This window comes from Cheilinus undulatus, linkage group 8, assembly GCF_018320785.1.
Source record: "Cheilinus undulatus linkage group 8, ASM1832078v1, whole genome shotgun sequence".
NCBI lineage: Eukaryota > Metazoa > Chordata > Actinopteri > Labriformes > Labridae > Cheilinus > Cheilinus undulatus.
Window position 1 is genome coordinate 34090353 of NC_054872.1, and position 19597 is coordinate 34109949.

Sequence of the window (19597 nt, forward strand, 5' to 3'; positions counted from 1 at the left end):
TGAGTACACCAAAGAGGACTTAAACAGATGGGGAGTCAGCGGGCTGGAAGAGAGAGCAGAGAAACTTTATTTGAAAGTTCTGAGCAGAAAAGATTCCGAGTTACCTGGTGTTGTAGGTGTGGAAAATGCAAACCTATGCTTAACTTAAAAAATCCCGAAATATACCTTTAATGTTTGGAGGCTTTTTGTGTGAATTAGCCACTTTCTTAGACCTGTCTGTAGGTAGCCTATTTTGTATGTAAGTAGCCTACAAAGCTGCTTGCATCAATATAATTTATTTGGATACTTTTATGTTATATTATTAGGATTCTGTTAATACCTCCAGTACATGAAATATTGTTTCAATGTTTATCATGAACTAGACTGAATTATATTATAGGTTAAATAAGATTATGTTCTTGATTTTCAGTTAAAGAAATTTTGCCAAACCAGACATGTTGTAGGGACAGTGAAGTTTAGCACTACTTTGTGATATAAAGTTATCCAGAGGCTGTGTCAGGTAATCCTTACATATGGCCACATCACTACGTTATGTTGCGACATTGATTTACCATTGCAGAGTAAAATTGGCTTAAATTTACACTGCATTGCATTTATATGACTTAAGACAAGTAAGCTAAATGCTATTATGACTTGTGAGGAATTGAATGTGAAATTAGAAGCCTAGAAACATCAGTAATTTTTACATGAAAAATCCAGGCCTAAGCACTACGAGACTGTTTTTGAATTCATTTAAGTCAACACATCCAGGTCAACTTCATATCAAAGTGAGTTTCCCAAAGAAAAACGAAATATCATAAAAGAGGAAGGAACCAAAGTCAAAATAAGCTTAGCCATTCAGACGTAAACAATCAAGCATTCCCACCAACTCTAAACTTGGACAATCACATTGCCCACCACATAAAGGCTACATACAACCACAGGCTAAAAGCACTGGGGATAAACTGTCCCCATAGTACCAGATTCTGTCATTAAGAACTGCACACCCTAAATTAAAACCCTGTGTACAAATTCATTGGGAAATAACAATTCAAACTTAAAAAATGTAAAGTAAAGCTTTGAAACTTTATAGGGGAATTGATCAATTTAATGTATGCTGTGTATTGAAATTTTTATAGTATCGTGCTTGAGAATTAATCCTACAGAGACTTGACAAGCTTTAGTAAAGGGGAATGAGGCTTTTTTGATAGGGTAGGTTCATCTGAGGCACGTAGTTATTCTGGGATTGCAGGAAGTTTGTGTGTACACACACAGGCAGTTTTACCATTAGGCAAAGGTTGACAATTGCCCAGGGCGTTGCGCCAAAAGTGGCCTTGAGGCATTCACAAAATATATAGTCCCCCAGGATTCCAGCCTTCAAGGGGGCCCTGGTGTGAGCCCTCAAACTTTTGATGAAGCCTGGAATAACATGTTTAATGCCAGTTCACTGCCACATCATCGACTTTCCTGCCTCTTCTCCTCTACTCTGCTCATCCAGTGTCACTTTGTTACTCTCTCTCTCTGTGCATCTCCACCACAAACACTGCGTTACCACTCACACTATGTATGCACTAACACAAGTTACCACAGAAGGAGAAGTTAGACGACAACATGTAGATGTCCTTAGTAAAAAATCACAGTTGAGTCCCTTCTGATTATTATGAAAATAGTAGTAGGATGAGGGTAAGAAGTTAAACTCTGAAGTGACTTCTCTAAAAAAAGTTGACTGAGTTTACGTATGTATCTCTTCATCACAAGTGTGAATGCTAATGTTTAATTAGGGCAGCGTTACTTCTTGATCACTGAATGAATCATGCTTTATATGACTCATTCATTCTGACAGATGGACGGACAGACTGACAGATGTAGATGAAAAATGAAGAGTAGAGAGAGACAGAGCAGCAAATGAAGTAAACAGTGCAAACACTACACTACATTAGCTGTTGGTTATCTGAAATGTGAGTGCAGTTGGAATAATGCAACAAGCTAACCTAATGTTTGCAGAAATGCATCAGTTTCTCCAACCCTCTCTTACAACTTTTCTGATTTAGTTGTGTGTAGTTTTTGCCGTTTCATGTGAATATGGTTGCTAGGAGTCTTCTTGTAGTTGTGAATATGAGCCATGTTAGGATAGACAGTAGCAGCACTGTCACTAACTGGAGCTTGTATGTACAGAGCCTGGGTCTGTTGAAAGTGGCATAGCTGTTTGGGCTGTGATGGCCACGTGATAAAGATTGTCACCATAGTGACATGGTGGGTGAGAGCTAGCATGGAGAGGGGTTAGGATGCTGGAGATCACCGTTCAGCCCTCTGGAGGTGATGTAACACTAACTGAGCAAAACACAGGCAAAGGAGGGTTCAAAGTGCGGGCTTTATGCTGCCCATCGGTCTGCACAGTTGACTCGTGGAGACAAACAGTAAGGATTCAAATGGGGTTAGGGATTTCTTCACTGAGCGCTTATCCTTTCTATAGGGCACAAGTATTGTGTTTTCTCAAAAGGTATGCATCACACATGGGGTACATGCCTCAACTTATTTTCTGTGGTGAAGATGTGTATCCTGAATATAAAAATGTTCCCCAAGTACATACATGGCATCAGAAATAGAGTTTGATTATTTAAAGAAATCCATCTGAGGGTCTTCTGCCCTCCTCAAGCCCACCAAAATACCACGAAGTGTCTTCGTATCATCTGAGTGTTGTTCAGTAGATGTATAGGCTACAAAGATTTCTAATTTTGATATAGCAGCATGCAATACAACATTTATTGCAGCAGAAATGATATTAAATCAACAGTGATTATATACAATTTTTTAATAAGTTACAGTACAACATGTTGACTTTGAGTCTATGTTACTCTGACACATTTGTGGATGTGTTTGCTTGTTTGTACTGAAAATTTGACCCTCTTGTTTGTTCTTTTGGGCTGTGTTACCTTAAAAAAGGCCTCAAGATGATCCAGTTCACTAGCTGTGATTGCTTTGTAAGCTGGGGATGGGCCTCATGTAAGTCTTTGCCAAGGGCCTCCAAATCACTAATTTTGTCATCGAGCTCACACAAATTAAAAGCAATAATTTATCAATCTCTATAAATGATATCTACTACCATTAGTTTTAAGAATCCAAAGTATGTTTTATCTGTGTTTTTTTTCTTTTATTTACTTTAAAGTCCCTGTAAAGTGAAATCCAAACTTTGTGGAGTAAAACACTAGATAAGTTGGAATAAGGTTGCTGTAAACATGTGAAAACAAAGATCTACGTGTGACTAAATTTTTGATTTGGATGGTTCAGGCTTGGTTTAATTTGAGCAGCGCAAGCATATGAGCCTGTGACATCACCAGTCTTGATGAAGAATTACCCCGCCCCCCTAACACTACAATGATATAAAGTCACCAAGCTGTTCATCTCAATAGAGTCTGTTGTTAGCTGATGTTGCTACCTTTATTGTAAGTAAAAACAGTCAGCTACATTCTGTGTTTTTGAGTATTGTGAGGTAAATTTCCCGTGTCTATCAGCCACAGTGATCTAGAGGTCATTAAAGGCATCATACTAGAGAGAATTGTGCCAGAAAACAGTAAATTTAATCCCCAACTTCTGTCTCTCTGCTCTGGCACAGAGCCAGGCAGCTGCGCTCTGATCAGAAGCTTCTGTAGAAATTTGAGCCCATCGTGTTCCTTGTGAGTGGGTGTGACTTCAGCTCATTAACTGACACACCCACACCATCCTAGAGCAGACATTACTGCCTCATTTTTCAGGATTTTGAAGCTTAATTTTATAAACTTAAAGGTGTTTTTCATGACTGAAGATTTTTAATCACTTTACAGGGACTTTTAAAAGCTACACCACACTGGCAACATACTAAGCTTGGTTGTTTTATGACTCAAAAGTAGACAAATGTTTAAAATCATTTTTTAAAATGCAAACAAAAGGTAATGTGCTGCATTTAAATATGAAAAAATGTACTAGCAGGATGCAAAAAAGTACTGCTATTTAATTTTAACACAAGCCCCACACTGACAATATTTATAGCCTGACATTGTTTATATTTTTGAGAGGCAACCAGGGTGGCCAATCACATTTCTCTGGCCACCCCCTGGATCTGCCTCTGGTTTGGCAGCTTTGGTAACAGATTTTTAGACCTGAATATCACAAGGTTATTACATCTTTTTTGTCCATCTACTTTTGGGATTTTAAAGCAGAAATAAGAATGAAATGTACCTACAGTGACAAAAGGTTACACATTGTGATAAACAGCTTTAAACATCTGACGTAATGTGAGGTTGGTGTGAACGAACAGTCTCCTCGGTATATTTTTATTACACATATTGGATTATTGATGAATGACTATAACTACAGCCAAAGCACGATTTCAGTGTTACAGCTTAATGGAGTGGAACTGATTTTAATGACTTAATGTACTGGTAGGAGATTAATCTTTATCTCTAACAATGCATCATAATTCACTGGTTAGTTGTGTATTATGTAAAGTTATTGGGATGGACTATATTGAATTTATGTGTAAAGTATCATATCATTGAAAATATTCAAGGACCCCAAAATACGACACTTGTGTAAATGTACTTTGTTACTTTCCACTGCTGCTCTTCTGCTTCTCTATCTCTATCCTGCTCTGCGTCTCTCTGTCTGCAGAAACACTTTCCAATCTCTTCTCTCTGTATTCAATTTTGTTCTTTTATTCCCCCGTCGTGCCCGGCCCATTCCCTCTCTGCTTCTTTTTTTCACTTATTCTCCTTACTTCTATCACAGCTTTCCACCTCCCTCCCCCCTCTCCTTCCCGTCCTCGGAGTATAGATGCTGTAATCTTCGCTGTCTAATGCTGTCAATAGCATTCAATAACAATGAAATAGCACTGGTTCCATCCCAGCATTGATGAAGGCATAGGATCTTATTCGTCATCATGGCAATCTGCTTCTTGGTAATAGCCAATCAGATGGCTCCTGTGAAATGCAGCGCTCCCATGATAGGTTCCTCCATTGTTTTGATTGACTGCACCTGAGGGCCCACCACTTCGGCTGGCCTCGATCAATACACCATCACACTCAGGCATGCCCATACATGTCACAAAATAGACACACAGGTCCGGACGCCTCACACACACTTGGTGAAGGGTAAATTGAGAAAGAGGCCATTGGTGTTGCAAGAAAACACAATACAGTTGTAATAACCAACAAAATGGAGTACTGTGTCACACAATACACGGCAGTTTGCAGTTTAATGATCTCCCTGTGTGGTCAGAATAATCAGCTGCTTTTGTACATCATTATATACATGTTCACAAATATGACAACAACATGGACCTTTCTAGATTTTGGTTCAGTTATTATGTGTTTACTGGCACTTTTATTGCTGTGCTGAAACAAGAATGATTCATTACAAACAGTGAAAACCACTCCCACTGTGTGCCTGTTATTCTATGTGTTGTCACACATACAGATGGCCTTGCATAAGCCTTGCCTCTGTTCATCCTGAGCTGTGGTAACAATAATGAGAGCAACACAGCCATCTGCACAGTACGGCGCATGCTATTAGTATTGCAAACATGCTCCCCACACATGCTTGCCACAGCAAACCCGAAGATGAAACATGTATGAAGTTTAACAGGAAGAAAGGGAGGTCAATAATTGCATGGAGGGTAAAGAACAAAAGGAAAAGTAGAGGAGCATGGTTGTTTTATGAGATGTGAAGTGGGATTTAAAATGTTGTGGATTTTTTTTGATGTGCTTAAAACATCAAAGTGTTTAAAAGATGAGCAAGGAAAAAACAAAAACAAATTAAAGATTACAAAGGCTGTCTTTTTTATTTTTAAAGGTTTCAGAGATGTGAGTTCAACACAGTGACCAACAGCAGGCATCACCTGCATCTTTGATGCTACACCTGCTGGTGTTTGGACGGTTATTATACAGTGAAATATTTCACCTTCAAAGAAGTGACTGACAATAGGGCTCCGTCTGTTGGAATAGGTTCGGTTTCATGCAAGTTTTAGAATAAGTCATTTAGATGGGTAACTGCTCATTCACTAACTGTATGAATATATATATATATATATGTCGTCTGAATGCGACAGTGCAAACTTTATTCGGTCATTGGCTTCAACTCCACCACGGATCAAAACACGCTACTCCGTGACTAAATATCCCACATCCAAAAGTCTGAATTTCTGAGGTTGCAGTGCTTACACTGCATTGCATAGTAATCATACAATTGTTTTTAGTTTCAAGTAACTCACAGTATATTCAGTGATATTTCCTCGAAAGTTTGCATAACTTGCACCACTTTCTGCCATGTTTTTTCTTCATTATGTTTTATTGCTATGGGTTGAACTACTGGCTGCATTGCTCAACACTGCCCTCAAGGATCAGTGGTGGTATTGCAATGTTAGGTCCATATCTGTACGCTCTAGAGAAAAGATAAAATATGGACAAAAAGCTCAGAGTGGGTTTTTAAATGAACCTTTATGGGTGACTTTTTAAAGAATGAGATGCTGGAGAGAGTACTGGTGTATGCCTCTTTGTGTGGTTTTCCACTAAATACATGTCTGATGAGCATATTTTGACATTTTAATTAAGAAAGGAAACAACGAAGGCATTTACAAGGACAGCTATGTCAGCATCAGGGCTTTTGTCTGCTTTAAGATCACTGCCTTTGTACAGAGAAACATCTTTCAGTTGGGTCGTCACAAGTTTCTCTGTTTGTGAGCGCCCTCGAGGTGACAGCTCATTTAACAGTCTCTGACATTTCAGCTAATTCTAGCATATTACTTTCTGTTACATTTTTGGCTCCCAAATACACCTCCAGCATAATTATTTGCTTTAAATGTACTGTATAGTAGTCTATTGTCAACAGCAGTACTTCGAATTAGGTCATGGCAGTCATGTGTCTGTAAAGGGTCAGTAGCTAATATACACTAAACTGTGTTGTTAGGTCTTTTATGAGAAGTGAGGTGGAATTCAAAATGTATGTTTTTATGTGCTTGAAACATCAAAGGTGAGAAAAACAACAAATTAGATATCTCAAAGGAAAAGGGTTTTAAAGAAAAGATGGAAAGGATTGCTCCATCAACACTCTAACCACCAACCCGCATGATCTGCCTCTTTGATGTACATCTACACAAACACACAATGCATCACAACTCTTTTCCACTTGTCAGGGTCAAAGCTCAGCCTTTTTACATCTTCAGCAACCCCCGTTTACAGCTGCAGAGGTCAATTGAAGGTCACAAACTGAGTCTTAAGCTGTCCGTCAGATCTGTCTTGAGATCAGACTGACGACCCAGACTGCCCCGACCACCATCAACACCTCCATTTCCAACTCTAACACCACCTCCCCCTACTTCTGTGCCCATCCATCACACAACGCTCCTCCTCCTCCTCTCCTGTGTCTTCATCCCTTGTTTCCTTCTTCCTCCATCCTTGTCATGTTGTCAGTCAAAGCAAGGCTTTGTCACTCTTGAAGAGGGCTGCTTGGAGCTCAGCTCTGCTCTCTTTGTGCACTCTTTTCTGTGTTTGTATGTTTTTAGAGGTGGAGGCGGGGGGTTAGGGGATTGAAAACTGTATGTTTTTGAATAATGTGCATGGAGTCAAGGCAGTTGTTTTGTTCTTGTGAGTCTCAGTAAGAGTGTTTGTTTTTGAGTGAGTTTCTTTTGAAATGTATATATACGTGTGTCCATATGCGTGGCGGCGTGTGTGCCAGTTGTTGTGATGTTGTCTTTGAACCCCTGGAGATCTCTTCAAGGCTGAATCCTGTCACTTCTGAACAGCAGACTTTCCACAGGAGACATGAATAGAGACATGTGCACTGTATTTTATTCGACAGGCTGTACGCATGGGCTGCCACTGTGATATGACAGTGAACATCTTCATAGTTGAATTTAAAAGTCTACTATATGTGCTGTCAATTACAACGAGCTCCTGCTACATTGGAGTGTGACAGAGCAACCAGAAGATAAGCTTCAGGATGACAATTTAAAGAGAGACATCATGTGCTGGGGGAGTGAGTACGTGTCCAGTAACATACCATCTTTTCTCCTCCACTCCTGCAGGTGGTGGTACAGGCAGCCAGCAGACCGTTCTCCATGAGGAGCAGTAGAAGATGCCGGCTCTGCCAGCACTGCTGCTGTCAATACGCTTCCTCTCCTTCCTGCTAGTCACCATGCCGCCACGCTCCCTCAGTCAGGCCCCCCTGCTTTCTTCCGTCCGCATGGGTGAGTGAGCGGCCATCCCTCTACTCCCACAATCACAAAGTTACTCAACAAACTTTTCAGGGATTGTGTTAGCCTGCTTCTGTGTGCCACAGTGGGATTTGAAATACCAATAATTTGCTTATAATAACAGTAAAATTGCCTATCGCACTCTTAAAACAAGTCACAAAGTTCCTTATTTTTGACCTATGGCAAAATAGCAAAAGCAAATAAACAGAGAATTAGACCCAATACAACAATAATTGACACTCTACCAATAAAATAAAATATTTAGAGTGGCTTATCATGAAAAACCTACTTTTGGTATTTTGCACATATATGAAGGTATCTGGAAGAGTTTCCACTAGACTTTTTTTTGTCCCTGGCCAAAATGACCAGCAGTCCTCAAGAATTTTGGCCATGTAGAACAACTGCTGGACATTTCCTTTAGATAACCATACAACCAGTAACCTGCATTGAACAATTAAACATATAAGAACAGAATAACTGTGATACAGCTTCAATACAGCTTCGCTTAAACAAAACTGGAGACACATTTTCTTTCCAGACCTGACCCAGGACTGAGACAGTAGAAGCTGGGCCATCAGTTAACCCCAGTAATTATTACCCTGTAATTACAGCCTGCTTATTATACATATCAAACATTAACCTGACCTTGAAAATTACTCTGGAAAGACATTCTTTTTTTGTCTTTATGTATGTTGTCCAAACAAGCACAACCAAACTTTGAGCTCCTCCTTACAGTCAGTTACACAATATATGCCTTTGTTAAACAATATCAGCACTTAGCTTCACATTAGCACCGTTAGCTCCAAGTCAGCCCATTAGCACATTAACTGCTACCATAACTTAGCAGCGTACAACAGCCAAATACCATCCTCTGCAGAAAACAGCAACAAATTGTCAAAGAAATAATTAACTAGGGCTCTGTTTACTTAAACGTCAAATTAGAACTCTGCATACAACTGAAAATTGAATCTTACTGTCACTTGTCCAATTTTAGTCCTTATAAACTGATGATCTCAACTGTAACCACCACTAAAACAGTGAAATTGTTCCAACAAACATCTAACTGGTGCTCCGTTACCTAGACAACACATTAAAATTCCATGTTACAATTGAAAATTGAGTCTTACTGTCAAATGCCTATTATTAGTCCTCATAAACTGATGGTCTCAACTGTAACCACCACTGCAACAGTTAAATCGTTCAAACAAATAACTAGCCAGTGCCCCGTTACTGAGATACCACATTAAAATTCCACATTACAACTGAAAATTGAATGTTACTGTCAATTGCCCATTAATAGTCCTCATAAACTGATGATCTCAACTGTAACCACTGCTGCAACAGTCCAATCTAGCCATCGTGTTTTCTTCGAGGTACTTCCAAAGAACGCTAAAAGTGTCCACTGTGACTGGCTCATTGCTATCCCTGTCTCTTCAATGGCCCTTCCCACACTGCTGCTGAGTTGCAAGGATGTCATTTGAAATTCACGCACAGATCTAGATATAAAATCATAGAGCTCCACTCACAGCCACGGAATCACAAAGCTGTACTGATGTCAGGGCATCCCACTAAAGAGAGAAGTGGTGTTAAAAGGTGTTTACTTGCATTTAAAGAGAAACACATTAAAATGGACAAGCTGTTTAGAGCTGGTTTGTACAGGGTCAGAAACCTCCTCTGGTGCCTGATTCATATCATATAAGATCAAAGCACGGCACAAATGTTTCATTTAGACCATGTAGTTAAAAGGCGGAAGGGGATATTATAACATTTAAACAGTACAACAAAACCTTTGGGTTATACTAGATATTATTCCGAAAAACGGGTCTGAAATGACTTTGTAAAAAAAAAAAAAAAATCTTACCATTGACAGAGTAATTGAAAGATATAATTCCCGTGGATTATTTTAAGTCATTTTAATCTTCTATATCCAGCTCTAAAAACAGAGGTAGAGTAACACCAAAAACTTCAACATCAGAGAAAAGATTAGCTGTATGACAACTGCTACAGTGATGCTGCCCCTTTTTTAGAAACTCTGTTCTTACTCTTTATGTTTTGTAAATCTCCTGGGTATAAATGTAGAAGCAACAGCAAAGTCTCTAGGAACTCCAGGAACAGGTTCTGCACAGGAATACAGAGTCTAAAGGCAACAGACAAAATATTAAGAGCTGTATTCTGTATATTTAGAGAAGGCTGACTTGTATTTGTAGTCAGTGTTTCTGCAGGCTACAGCTATAACCAGGAATCCAGTTTGTGTGGAGGGCAAAAGAGAAAATATACATCAACCTAATGCTATTTTGGATCCCATCAGCTATCATCTGATGAGGAATTAGCTTTTCATCAATCAACTAATAATCTGGTTTTTAATGTGTTTCTCAACTCAAACTCTGTTTTCATTTCTAATGTATCTTGTTGCACGTTAGTGACCAGCTCATGAAAAGAGACTCGGTTCCAGGTTTCTTATATCCTTAACAAGCTTTAACAACTTTGAAAAAACAGAAAATTGTCCGTTTTTAAGGCTAATTTTTGAGGTATTCTCTCACAGTGGCTGATGTGTTTCAAGACTGCGTTGATGTGAACGTCATAACTAAAGAGTCTTTAGCTCTGAGGCAGTCTAACCTAGCATTCAAATTTCATCCTTTTTGAAGATGCCTTCACACCTGGATCATTTGGAGAGGTTGTTTAAGTTGGCATTCCCTTTTTGGCTCAGTTCCTTTGGACATATATGACCACAGCAATTGAACTGTGTTTCAGGGCACAACAACCCGGCACAGACTGCTAGGCAGATTTGGTCTTGATTCACTTGGTTTGTTTGCAGCTAGGTTGCAGTCAAGCAAGCTATCGGAACAAAATACAATTGACCCATCATCAGAGTTTGTACTAGGCCCCTTATCAATCCAAATGCTCAAGCATACCAACACATTTTGGACGATGCTATGATTCTTTGTGGCAACAGTTTGGGGAAGGCCCTTTTCTATTCTAACATGACTGTGCCCTGTGTTTGAAAGGGGAAGAACTTGTCTGGCACACAGAAACCTGTCCTCAACCCCATCATGCAACTTTGGGATAAACTGGAATGGCAATTGTGAGCCAGTCCTTCTCATCCAACATCAGTGCCTGACCTCATAAATGCTCTACCAAATGAATGGGGCAATTCCCACAAAACACTACAAAATCTATGGAAAGCCTTTCAAGAAGAGTCGAGGCCGTGATGGTTGCAAAAGGGGACCAACTCCATATTAAAGTATTAGAATACAATGTCTTTACGGCCCCTGTTGGTGTCTATATAGTGTAGTTTGTAAGGTAAGCAGTAACAATAGTAGTAGTAGTAGTATGGTCAATAGGCAAATTGATTACATAGGATAATAAAATAATGATAATAATAATTTACAATCCAACAGAATCCCAGCACTGCTTTTGGTTGGGCACTAATTAGCATAAGAATAGCAACTGGCTAGCATTACCCATTGTCAGAAATTCACATTGACTGGTTCAACAACTTGTTTAGTTCTCAGATTCAGGGAAATTGGTCCTCCTCATCTCTAGAACCTCTACTTTTGCCGAGCCAGTCTCAACACTCACATACTGCTGTCAGTTTTCCTGCCAACACTAACTGGGGTTGTGGTTCAAAGAGTTACCATGTTAACTGGTGACCTTTAGCCTCCTGTGTCTGTGATTTGTGTAGTTACAACAGTTGTTGAAAGCTGCAGGAATACTCATAAATGTATCTTTGTTTTTTCATATTAACATAGTATATAATAATAATAATAATAATAATTCCATATATATATATATATATATATATATATATATATATATGACATATAAACATAACATGGTCACACATTAAATCATAACAGTGTTGGATTATTTTAGACTTCTTTTACTCATGCAATATTCACAAGTTTGTTGGCTTCTGTATTTTTGTGAATGGTGTCAAACATTTGCAGTATGCTCATACCAAATGTCGATTAAGCTTTTGACCTCACAGCTCCAAGGCAATGACTCATTTTGTTGATAGGTTAATTGGCTGACCATCATCTTAGAAATGTGTGCATGGCAATGTTTACCTACGCTGTGGGAAGAGGAGGCTGTGACAGCTCTGTGTTGGTGTGTGCTTTGGCCCGTTAAAAAATATTGTAGTGTGAAGACAAAATGGCCCAAGGGAGAAATGCAACAGTGAATCATTTTATCATTTGAATTGGAACAAAACAAATGGACTATAGGTGTGAAGAACCCTAAGATTTCACCACAGCCTCATAATCAAGCTGGACCTTTTACCTTCACTTTTCACTTTTATTTCCCAGCATTTATAGCTGCATGATTTTGCCTCTGTTATTACATCTAACACAAGCTTGATGGCATTAAACTCCCCATGTCCCACTATTATGTCTCTGTGGAATTTACATTGATGGTTGAAGTTACAGACACAAAACGCTCCACTTGCATGTAAAAGTGGTTCAAAATGGGATGATTCTTATTGGCAACATTCAGCATCTAGAAAAATAGTTTTGGCATCAGCTCCTAAATAATTAAGTGTCTTCATTGAGGCTTAAAATTGGGGAAAATAACTGAATATGTGAGAGGGAACCTTCTGGAAAACAATTAAAAAACATGCAAAAACAGCACTTATGTTCCCTCAAACTAATGATATTGTTTGACTCCTAAATCCCTATCTTATTTGAATGAGGTTAAACCCCTTCATCCCTTCTGAGTCCACCATTAGTAGTGCTCTTATTCCCACCCTCTCATCTCTTCTCGCCTTTTCTCCCCTCTTCACTGCCCTCCATCTTCCGCTCTTTCCCATTTCTCATCTGTTTCTCCTTCCCCTCTTTGTTTCTCCAGCGGCGATCCTGGACGACCAGTCTGTGTGTGGGCGTGGGGAACGGCTGGCGCTGGCTCTGGCTAGGGAGAACATCAACAGTGTGATGGAGGGTCCGGCACGAGCGCGGGTTGAGGTGGACATTTACGAGCTGCAGAAGGACTCCCAGTATGACACCACTGACACCAGTGAGTGAAGCTGATTTACAAAAAAGACGATCAGTAGAGCAGATTCACAATCTTCTTAGTTTAGATGGATCCTTTAGAGCAGTGATTCTTGACTGGTCCAGCCTCAGGAGCCACCACCACATCTTAAATGAGCAATTGTGGCCCAAATTCCTATATATTTTAAACAACTTACATTTATTTGGCAAAGAATACTGAAGTTTGCACCATTAATGTAACAAAACACAACTAAATGAAGAGATAAGACAAGTAATGTCATAGTAGAATCCCTAAACGGACTTGCCTAAAAACTGTGTTTTTTTCCGTGCCTAGGGATGCATGATAATGGGTTTTTGACATTATCTGATATGCTGAAATTACAGATTAATTTAAGCCAATATTGACATTGATACCAATATTAAAATGTGTTTTTTTAAGACCTAAAAAAAACATTCTTTTGGACATGCTTCAAGGTTTGAGGATGAACAAAATAAACAAATTTCAATCCTTAAAACATACTTTAAAGCAGGGCTATTCAGTTACAAATTCAACTGGGCCAAATTCTAAAATCAAGAAATGTAGCTAGGCCAGACATGTGGATCCCCAGTAAGCAGCCAGTTATGTCAAATTTCAACCAATACAGATCATTTTCATTTCAAAAATATGCACTTTTTATTAAAAATTTGGCAACATGACAAAAGCACATCAAAAAGGGCAAAAACAAAAAACAAAACACAACAACAGAGCTGTATTTGAACATAACCTGAGGTAGTAGAAATGTTTTTTCACTGAAATAAGAATAAAATAAATAGAATGAAAAAAATAAAATGGAAGTTGTGTAAATAATAATTTTGGTCACATCTTATCTTGGGGCTACTTTTGTCAGCATTGCTAGCCACACTTCAGAACAATGCAGTGCATTGTAGGTAGACTGTTGCAAGGCTACGCGGAATACTGGGGGAATTTATGAAAACTTGTGAAACAGGTTGCCCTCTGCATCTCTGGCATGACCACAGGCTGGGCCACTTGGGGGTTGCCCCTGGGCCACTAATTGTATAGGCCTGCTTTAAAGTTTAAAGAATTAGGAGGAATAAAGAAAAAGACCTCAGCTGATAATATCCCTACACCATGGTAAGGCCAAAATTTGGGTTGGTTTCTTGATATTTTGAGAAATAAACCCATTAAAATGAGAAAAAACATAGTTTTGTTAAACTAAGAAAAGGGGTTAAATAAGTTCAGATTTTAAGAAAACAACCAAAATATGCTTGTTCAATGCAACAACCTGGGTAAAATGAAATACTGCTTAGACCTTGCACACATCATGGACTTAATGCCACAGCTTTTTGCCAGGCACAAATTTATGACCCATTAAACACAGCTCTGTGACCCACCAATTGAGAACCAATGCTATAGAGTGCAGTGGGAGTTGATATTTAACAAGCATGGGCATAGCTCCGAAAATAACAAAAGATACTGTTAGAAAAATGAATATTAATGTTAAAAGTGACTAAAACAATCTTGTATTCTTCAGCTTTTGTAAAACGCTATTTAAAAATGGTAATTATCCACAAAAGTTGCTTTTTTTCTGAAATAAACCTCCAGTGATTACTTAAACAATAAAAACACCACTACTTCAATGTGATTAGAAACCAGTGAGGGCTTGTTGTGGTTAGTTTACATGTCACTGGAGACCAGTAATGGGCCAGTAAACCTGCCTCATTAAAAAAAATGGACCTGTGCCCTCCAGTAACAGCTGGCACGGTGTACTCTGCAGGCTAGCACAAAAACAAATCATCAAATTCTAATACAGATCAGTAACACAGGCCAACAGAATGAGCACAACACCGCAGAGGCCACTCCATGAAATTTGTATCAATATAGCGAGTTAACACAGCATGTACGGAGTCCATAAAGACAGAAGGGCTGCTGCATCCAGTCACAGAGGAGACACTGACTCCCTGCTCCTCTTCTAAAAGGTCACTGACCCTGCCAAGGGCTTCTGGCACAGAGTCTATGTATGCTTGAGAAGGGTTGTGTACATATATGCATGCTTGAGTTGCAGTCGTTTGCGTATGTTTTTGCGTGTACGTGTCCTTGACCGATGGGCAGGAGACTCTGACAGGCTTGTTTCCCTGCAGTGTTTTTTTTTTTTCTTTCTTTTTTTTTTTTTTTTGGTCTCTGGATCAGAGAGCTCATCATCTTACAGCTACATCTGTCTGAGGCACGCTAGCATGCACACCCACCCCACACACACACAAAAGCATTTACACATTCATGCATGCACATTTATTTCTGCAGACACGTGCACGTTCACACATGGAAGCAGTGTGGGCATAGTGGCCACAGACAGCAGCAGCAGCGACTGAAGAGGACTAATTGGGATGAATTAAAATAACAACTGACTGTGTGAGCAAAAAAAGGCTTTATGAATGTCAGAAAAACACAATGAAGTCAGAGGAGTAATTTTTGCTGTATCTGTAGAAGAAAATCGCAGTATGGCAGAAAGATAATTTACATTCCAGCAAGCTGTAATGAAAGCTAAAGGATAACATGCATAAAAGTGTCATACTTCTGTCTGCTGTGGAAACTGAAAAAAGCAGATGTTTTGATGTTTTTTATGATGAATTAGCTCTCAGAAAATGTGCTCATTGATTTTTTAGCAGATAATTAGATCAGATAATTGATACCCTTCCACAATGATAGGAAGATGAATTTTAGTGAGGAAGCAGACTTGGGATTTTACTGAAACATTTGGTTAAGAGTACAATGAGGTTGCAAATAGCAACATGTTCAACAACTCCAGAACATTTTGACATGAGGCCTGTTTGATAGTACCATGTACCATACTACCCCCTCCCCTCTCCTCCACTGGCCTGCTTTCACCTTTGTAACAATGGGCCTCATTCAATATCTTCTTGAGATTTTTCTTGAATCTGTTTCCAAGAAAATTTCTAAGAGAAACCTGCAGGGGTTCATGGCACATTCTTAAAATGCTGAATTGTTCGCACCTATGTTGTTAAGTTGTTAAGGTGCTGTTGTGCTTGAAGCATATGCACATTTCTCCTAATTATGCGAACGGCATTCAAAGTATGGCTATTAAGTAATGAGACTGTGCTTATGAGGATAAAACCACGTGGTTCACAGTTACAGCAAGTATTACGTTTTAAATGCTGTGCATTCACGCACAACTGCTATAAGTTTCCAATAAGTGACATCTTTTGTTCACTGCGGTTTTTGCTAAGGCACTGGAAAATGATGAGCATAAAAGTTGAACAACTTTCTAAAAAATTTGGGGTTCAATTTGTGCCAAATTTTTTCTGCAGATTTGCTTGCATTTTTCATTTTGGCCAGGAGTCAGAAGTTTTTGGACAGCTTTGGCACACACTTTGTCATGTTCACATTTTCATGCAAAATCTGCGGAACTGTCCCTTTATCAATGGAGACCATTTCTGCTGTCATTCTTATACTGAGCTGTGGATCATTTTGTTCAATTTATTGAATGTTTTCAGATGTTTTTGACATGCGTGGGTGTAATTAGTAAGATTTGATATGATTTTATTGATATTGATGTCATTATCGATTCTTCTTATTAATTCTTTATCTAATCCCTTATTGAATCCTTCCTGTGAAATTTCTTTTTGGCAAAAGAAGCCTATAAAGGTTTTTTTTCTCTAAAAAAGAACAAGATGTACGCCACTTTCAGTGAGAGTCACTGACAAGCAACTGAGATAGCTAGCTATAAGACACAGTTTTGATAACTAAAAATGTTAAACATAAAGTGTTGGGGATGATAACATACTAAAATATACAAAAAACCTTCTTTTTTTTTGGAAATGTCTCCGTCAAAACAAACTGCTCTCTGGATCTTCAATCTCTGAACTTGCATTAGAATACAATACTACTGCTCTTTTCTTTGAAAAATAAAAACATTAAAAAAGTAAATGTAAAACTAGTCTCTGGTTCCTACATCTTTGGACGTATAAGAATAAATTGAAAATTTGTACAAAAAATAACAGTTCATGTGCAAAAAGATGCATGCCCTGTATGAGAACACTGTTATGCCTCCTACAGGCTGTGTGTGTTTTTAATAATCTCATAAGTTTCTGGCATGCTGTGTGACACGAATCTCATATGACATCAAGTTTGGTGTGTGCAGACTGTTCAATGACAGCTCCTGCTAAATGCAGCTGAATGGCAGGTAAGATGTACAAGATTTTTGTCCTTGTTGGAATCCCTCAAACATCTCCATTCTAATGCTACTGCAAGCTAATGTATTATTCCACTTTTGCTTAGCAAAAACACGAGCACTTCAATCAGTAGCTAGCAGTGAAGTAAAGATGTCACTTATTGGAAACTTACAGCAGTTGTGCGTGAATTCACAATCTTTAATATAAAACACTTGGTGTGACTGTGAACATCACACAGAGTGACTGGCATGTGGTTCTATCCTCATAAGCGCAGTCTTATTATGTAATAGCCATGCCTCGTATACAAACAACCAATTCTAAGAGTGGGCTCTTTTATGTAAATGACAGCAGCCAGCTTCTGTGACAGCCACTTCCTTTTTCCATTCAGTTGTTTTTTAATAGACACAATAACGCTAAAATAGTACCAAATAGAGAGCCAATTGTGAGCCAAAAGACTGGCTCTGAAGACTGAGTTGAGCCAAATGAACTCGAGCCCTGAAAAGAGCCAAAATTACCATCACTGTGAACTAAATCACCCACTTGGTTGAAAGGCACCTTTAGATTTCAGGGAAAGTGTTAGGACTTTCTTAAATAGAACCGGAGATAGAATAGATAGAATAGTGGAAAAAGTCATGTGTTATATGAAACAGATTCTCCATCCTTTATGTCCTTCTGAATTAAAGGTTGTGATGCACTGTGCTAACTGTTAATGGAAGGCAACCACCAGTCTGTTAGTCTTGTTCTGATGCCAGAGATTAATTACAGTAAAATGCTTTCAGAATCATTAAAATCATTGAAACTGACTGTCTAAACAAGTGAATAATAGCAGTAGGAGACCCCTGCCCTGCCCTGCTGTACTCTTTGGAGAGTTTATCTCAAAATGAATCCGATTATAATGAGACAGAATGTGCTGCTTCAGTAGAACCGGTGCTTAAACTGAACATACTGCATATTGTACTCCTTTCCAGATGGGAGCCTCTACTGTAACTGACTCTGCGCTGCCATCAAACTAAAGCAGGTGTACAACTGTCTGCATATTTAGTGTGTGCTCTCCTTTCTTTCCTTTCAGTGTGTCAGATTCTACCCAAAGGCGTTGTTTCTGTGATAGGTCCCGCCTCCAGCCCCGCCTCTGGCTCTACTGTCAGTCATATATGTGGAGAGAAGGAGGTGAGTGTGGAAGAGATTAAACATACACACAAGAATCCCTGTATGCCTCTGGTTTATGTGTATGCAGACATCTAGTATCTCTTTCTTTCTGGCTTACTACGCCTCCTCCATGATATGATTGATGTGTGGAGCGCTTCTGCTTTCCTTGCTTATTGAATCTCCTTTCATGTAATTAACCATCATCCGCTTCTTCCACCCATTTTCTGCTTTCTTCCTGTCTCCTTTCATCCTCAGGTCTCTCTGTTCTGTGCCATCTTTCTTTTCAGCCTATAGCTGCTCTAATGGATCTTCTTTATTCACTGTGTTTGGAGGGGAGTTTATCAAGATGCATTTTCCTTTACTTAATGTTTCTTTTCCTCACCCCTGGATACAATTCAGTAGCTTTTAATGGCCTGACATGAGATGTGTGTGGCAAAACTCAGTCATCCTCTTGTTCTTTATAGATCCCTCATGTTAAGATCGGCCCAGAGGAAACTCCCCGCTTGCCGTACCTGCGCTTCGCCTCTGTCACTCTGTACCCCAGCAACGAGGACCTGAGCCTGGCCATCGGAGCCATCTTGCGCTCTTTCAGTTATCCCTCAGCTAGCCTGGTGTGCGCTAAGGCTGAGTGTGAGTACACCTGCAGCTTTTTTTACACTTTAACATCAGATTTCATGTGACTGCATGACTGTGTTTGTGTGAAGGTGGGTGTGAATGCATCAGCCATGTTCTTGCAGGCTTACTCACCTTTCTATATATGTGTGTTTGTGTTTATGTGTCCGTGGGAGTGTTGGCACATTCACACTGCTTGGGCGGATGTGACTATTTGCACTGTTGGACACTCATTTTGACAGTCTGGTCATAAAGTCGTGTCGGTTGTCAGAGTTCAGTGCTCGGCTCATACCGCAGCCTTCCTGTTTATTACTCATGCAGCAGCATACTGTCTCTTATCCACCTCAGAGGGTTGTTAGGCCAAACCAATTTAATAAATATTCCTGTTTGAAATGCTTTCCAGTATTGGAGGAACTTCAGCGACATTTGATTTAACTTACCAGACACTCAGAGGGTTTAAACATCA

The 19597-nt window shown here is 39.3% G+C and overlaps 1 protein-coding gene across 1 annotated transcript in view; it reads left to right on the plus strand.

Annotated features, from left to right (window-relative positions):
* grik5 (glutamate receptor, ionotropic, kainate 5) overlaps positions 1-19597 on the plus strand; it is a 163959-nt gene that overhangs the window by 91475 nt on the left and 52887 nt on the right. The window contains exons 5-8 of the mRNA XM_041793374.1: positions 8036-8197; positions 13046-13210; positions 18443-18540; positions 18984-19149. Coding sequence (XP_041649308.1) covers positions 8086-8197; positions 13046-13210; positions 18443-18540; positions 18984-19149 — 541 coding nt within the window. The 5' untranslated portion in view covers positions 8036-8085. The remainder of the gene's footprint in view (positions 1-8035; positions 8198-13045; positions 13211-18442; positions 18541-18983; positions 19150-19597) is intronic.